The 4,321-nt window shown below is 42.1% G+C and overlaps 1 protein-coding gene across 1 annotated transcript; it reads left to right on the top strand.

Moving 5' to 3' along the window:
- Positions 1-678: 678 nt before the first annotated feature.
- LOC144713490 (protein transport protein SEC13 homolog A-like) lies at positions 679-4,020 on the top strand. Its single transcript, XM_078588089.1, has 3 exons — positions 679-826; positions 2,795-3,736; positions 3,858-4,020. Exon 2 carries the CDS (start codon positions 2,817-2,819, stop codon positions 3,723-3,725), a length of 909 nt encoding a protein of 302 aa, XP_078444215.1. The 5' UTR covers positions 679-826; positions 2,795-2,816; the 3' UTR covers positions 3,726-3,736; positions 3,858-4,020.
- The last annotated feature ends 301 nt before the right edge of the window (positions 4,021-4,321 follow it).

Genomic DNA, 4,321 nt, shown 5'->3' with positions numbered 1-4,321 from the left:
GTCAAGATGAGAGATGATGAGAGATAAATAAGAGAGTTATGATATTGAGATGATGTGAGACACATTAGATTTAAGATGAGAGATGATAAGAGATATATAAGAGTTATGATAGATAGATGATGAGAGATAACAAAGAGAGTAATGATAGAGAAATGATAAGAGATATCTAAGAGAATAGTGGTAGAGAGATAAATAAGAGAGTAATGATGTAAAGATGATGAGAAATAAACAAGAGAGTTATGATATACAGATGATGAGAGATAAATGAGAGAGTTATGATATACAGATGATGAGAGATAAATAAGAGAGCTTTGATATAAACATGATGGTATATAAATCATAGAGCTATGCTAGACAGGTGATGAGAGATGAAAAAGAGTTGAGATGAGGGATGATGAGAGATAAATAAGAGGGTTATGATAGAGAGAAGATGAGGGATAATAAAGAGAGTTAAGATGAGGGATGATGTGAGATAAATAGGAGGGTTATGATAGAGAGATGATGAGAGCTAAAAAAAAAAGTTAAGATGAGGGGTGATGAGAGATTAATAAGAGATTTATGATAAATAGAAATATTAGACTTACAATAGAGAGACGAAGAGAAGGATAACAGATACTAGTCTTGAGATATAGAGAGAGAGATGATTGATAGAGAAGTTGGTATTTCCCTCATGGCATATAATGATTATTGAGATGAATATTGTTTTATAAATCTGCCATCGACACGCGTTTACCCTTCTTCTCCGGTGTTCTCCAGCTACTCCTGCAATTTCTGGGTCAATCTTCATCACCGGGAGCGAAGAAGCGCTGATCGTCGGATCGTAAAGGTTGGTCCGCAGCGTAGATTTCGATTTTCCTGTTTCAGATCGCCGAGCTCGATTCAACGCCTCGAGAAAACTTCGATAGGAGTAGATCTTCTGATTCGATCCAGCCCTGGGCACCTCATCTTCTATCTTGGCTATTTTCCACCAAAAAATTGTAGTTTTTCAATCTTGAGAAACCTGGCTATGCGATTTTTGACCGATATTAGGGATTTTTCGGTCCGGAAAACCCAGATCTCTGCTATTTTTCACCCAATCAGAGATTTCTTTACCGATATATATGGATGTTCAACTACTTTTCATTGCTTCTTCTTCGTTCTTGGCTCAGGGTCGTCTCTTTGTCTATTTTCTCTCTTTAAATTCGTATCTCAATGGCTTGTCTATCTCTCCGCAAGCCCTGAATTCATAGACATGCTTATATCTTTCGACGAGTTTGGCATCTTCCCATTTTGGTTGCTTTCTCTCTTTTACTTGCTCGCACTCGCTACATATAGGCCCTTCAAGATCCTTTCAAGAAAAATGATATGCCCTTCAAGAATTAACATCATCCCCTTTTCATATTTGTCTCTCTTTTTTCCCTCACACTACGTCTATTTGCATCTCTATGTATGGCTGTTCATCTTGGTTTACCTTCATTTCTCTCTGTAAAATGGGGTTGCTTCTCTCTGCAAAAGTCATGAATTTGTACGTCTCTCTCTCTGACTCTCTTGTCATGCGCAGCTTCTTTGCAGATTGGTTGCTTTCTCTCTCTTCCTGATTCCCCTTCTCTTTTTATTTCTACAATTCGGGGTCTGAGAAATGATCCCTCTATCATCTCTATTTCTCTTCCCAGTCTCCGCTCTTCTTTGTTCTTTGTTCCTCTTGGTCTCTCTCTAGCTGTCTCTTTCCTTCTCTTTCTCTGCGTTTCTCTCTCCTCAATCTCATGCTCCACTTTTTTGCCAATCCACGCTCTCTTATTCTTTGTTCCTCTTTTGCTTCGTCTCTCCTTTTTCTTTCTCTCCCTTTCCCTCTCTTTTTCCTCCTTTCTCTCCCTTCATTCTCTTGCTCTTCTACCATCCCTTCTTCTTTATTATTTTCCTTTTTATAGTTTTCTCTCTCCTACTTTTCGTTTCTAATTCTTTCTCTCATATTCTCTTCTTCTTGTTCTTCGTCAGTCCTCTCTCTAACCCTCCTTTCCCAACTCTTTCTTGGGCTTTCTATCTCTTGCCTTCAATTTTTCTTTCTTCGTTTCTCTCTCCTCAATATCTTTCCCTGCTATCTTCATCTCTCCTCTCTCTAGCGCTTCATTTCCCCCTCCTTTTCGGCCTTTTTCTTTTTAACTCACCCTTTCTCTCTCTTACTTGTGCTTATTCATGGGAGTGCACTTGGCTCTCTCTCTCTTCATCCATGAATCGACTCCTTAGATTGTGAACCTCTCCAGCTTGACTTTGAAGTTTCTAAATCAGGTCACTTATAAAGTTCTTCATTGGAAATATCAAATGGTGACACTTTGTTTTTCTTATGAACTTGAAAACCTTTAAATCAGAAATATACGAAACTAACAGTTTCTGACGTGTTCATTATATTTCATCAAGCCATTCAAGTTCAATCAATTATGTCATAAATAAATTTCGTTCTCTAAAAAAGTCGTCATCGGACTCAAATTGTTGAAGTTTTTTTCATGGGAACTTGAAAAACTTGGAATCAGAATTTTTTCCTCTCACAGAATTACTGATTTCTGCAAGTTTTAAATCTAATATCTTTTGATTTTAGGCTTCTTCACCGCACTTTGTAAACCTACTTTTTTGGGATGTATCTGTAAAGATGAGGCTTCATCATCCCCATCCTCATCCTCATCCTCATCCTCCTCCTCCTCATCATCATTGCCATCGTCATTATTGTCATTCTCATTGACATCATCATCATCATCATCATTGTTACCATTATCATCGGCGTCATCATTATCATCATAATCACAGTTGTCTTGAATTGCAGGTATTAAAACTTGTTGCCAAAGATGCCTTCTCTTAAGATTGAGACTGGGCACCCAGGTGTGATTCACGATATTACAATGGACTTCTATGGGAAACGCTTGGCCACGTCATCCGCAGATGGAACCATCAAGATCATCGGCGTGAGCGGCAACACCCACCAGCAGCTGGCCACCCTGAACGGCCACCAGGGCCCCGTCTGGCAGGTCGCCTGGGCCCACCCCAAGTTTGGGTCTTTCCTCGCTTCCTGCGGCTACGACGGCAGGGTGGTACTGTGGAAGGAAGGAGCGAGCCCTGGTGAGTGGACTGAGGCTCACGTCTTTACCGAACACCGGGCCTCCGTCAATTCCATATCTTGGGCTCCCCACGAGCTTGGGCTCATCCTTGCCTGTGGATCCTCCGATGGGAGCATCTCAGTCTTCTCAGCAAGGCCTAACGGTGTTTGGGACTCGTCGAGGATTGAACAGGCCCATCCGGTCGGCGTCACCGCCGTGTCATGGGCTCCTGCTACGGCGCCGGGCTCGCTCGTTGGCACTGGTCCGATGGACCCGGTGCAGAAGTTGGCCTCCGGCGGCTGTGACAACACGGTGAAGGTGTGGAAGCTCTATAATGGGACATGGAAAATGGATTGCTTTCCTGCCTTGCAGATGCACACAGGTTGGGTTAGGGACGTGGCGTGGGCCCCGAACTTGGGTCTTCCAAAGTCGACCGTCGCCAGTGCCTCGGAGGATGGGACGGTGGTGATCTGGACCGTGGCCCGGGAGGGTGACCAGTGGGAGGGCAGGATCTTGTATGACTTCAAGGCTCCTGTTTGGAAGGTCTCTTGGTCATTGACTGGAAATCTTCTGGCTGTTGCTGATGCTCACAATAACATCACCTTGTGGAAAGAAGTTGTCGATGGAGAATGGCAGCTGGTGAATTCTGTTGACCCATAGCCCATGTTCAGGTTCTCTTTCTCTCTCTCTCTCTCTCTCTCTCTCTCTCTCCCCTCTCTATTCTTACTGTCCACTAGCTTGTCATATGATGTGCAAATACGCTTGAGGATCATGATTACTGATCTTGTGCAGGGGCCATGAGCTGGAGAAGTCTGATGTTTTATATTCTTGGATCTTCACAAGCAAAGCAAATCAGATGATTGTTCTGGTGCTGATGCCTTGAGACTGTACAAATCTGTTACTTTTATATAACTTGGATCTCCTAAAAGAGGAAGAACCAGATTTTGTTGTCCTAGTCCATTCAGCTCATCTTGACAAATTATAAAATCAACTAAGAGCTGTTAAGAAATAAAATATAACCCTCCTTTTCTATATTGCTCCAGTCTGCAGTGCATGTCTTGGTGCATATCATGATGACAGTTAGAATCAATTTTAGCAATTAAATAACTTAGAGTTCTGGCAAATAAGTTATCTTGTACCAACAAATAAACATGCCCAGCCAAATTAAGTCACTTTGTGACTCTCTTCTGGGGCTTATGGCCACAATTGTGGCTCTTTCACTTGACATGATATAAGAGCTCTCAACTCTTAGGCGA

The sequence above is a fragment of the Wolffia australiana genome, chromosome 1 (genome assembly GCF_029677425.1).
Source record: "Wolffia australiana isolate 7733 chromosome 1, ASM2967742v1".
Lineage (NCBI taxonomy): Eukaryota > Viridiplantae > Streptophyta > Magnoliopsida > Alismatales > Araceae > Wolffia > Wolffia australiana.
Note: the sequence above shows the minus strand (reverse complement) of the source record. Positions and strands in the feature narration are given on the sequence as shown.

Coding starts and splice junctions, on each gene's coding strand:
- LOC144713490 (XM_078588089.1), top strand. CDS start 2,817: ATGCCTTCTCTTAAGATTGAGACTGGGCACCCAGGTGTGATTCACGAT.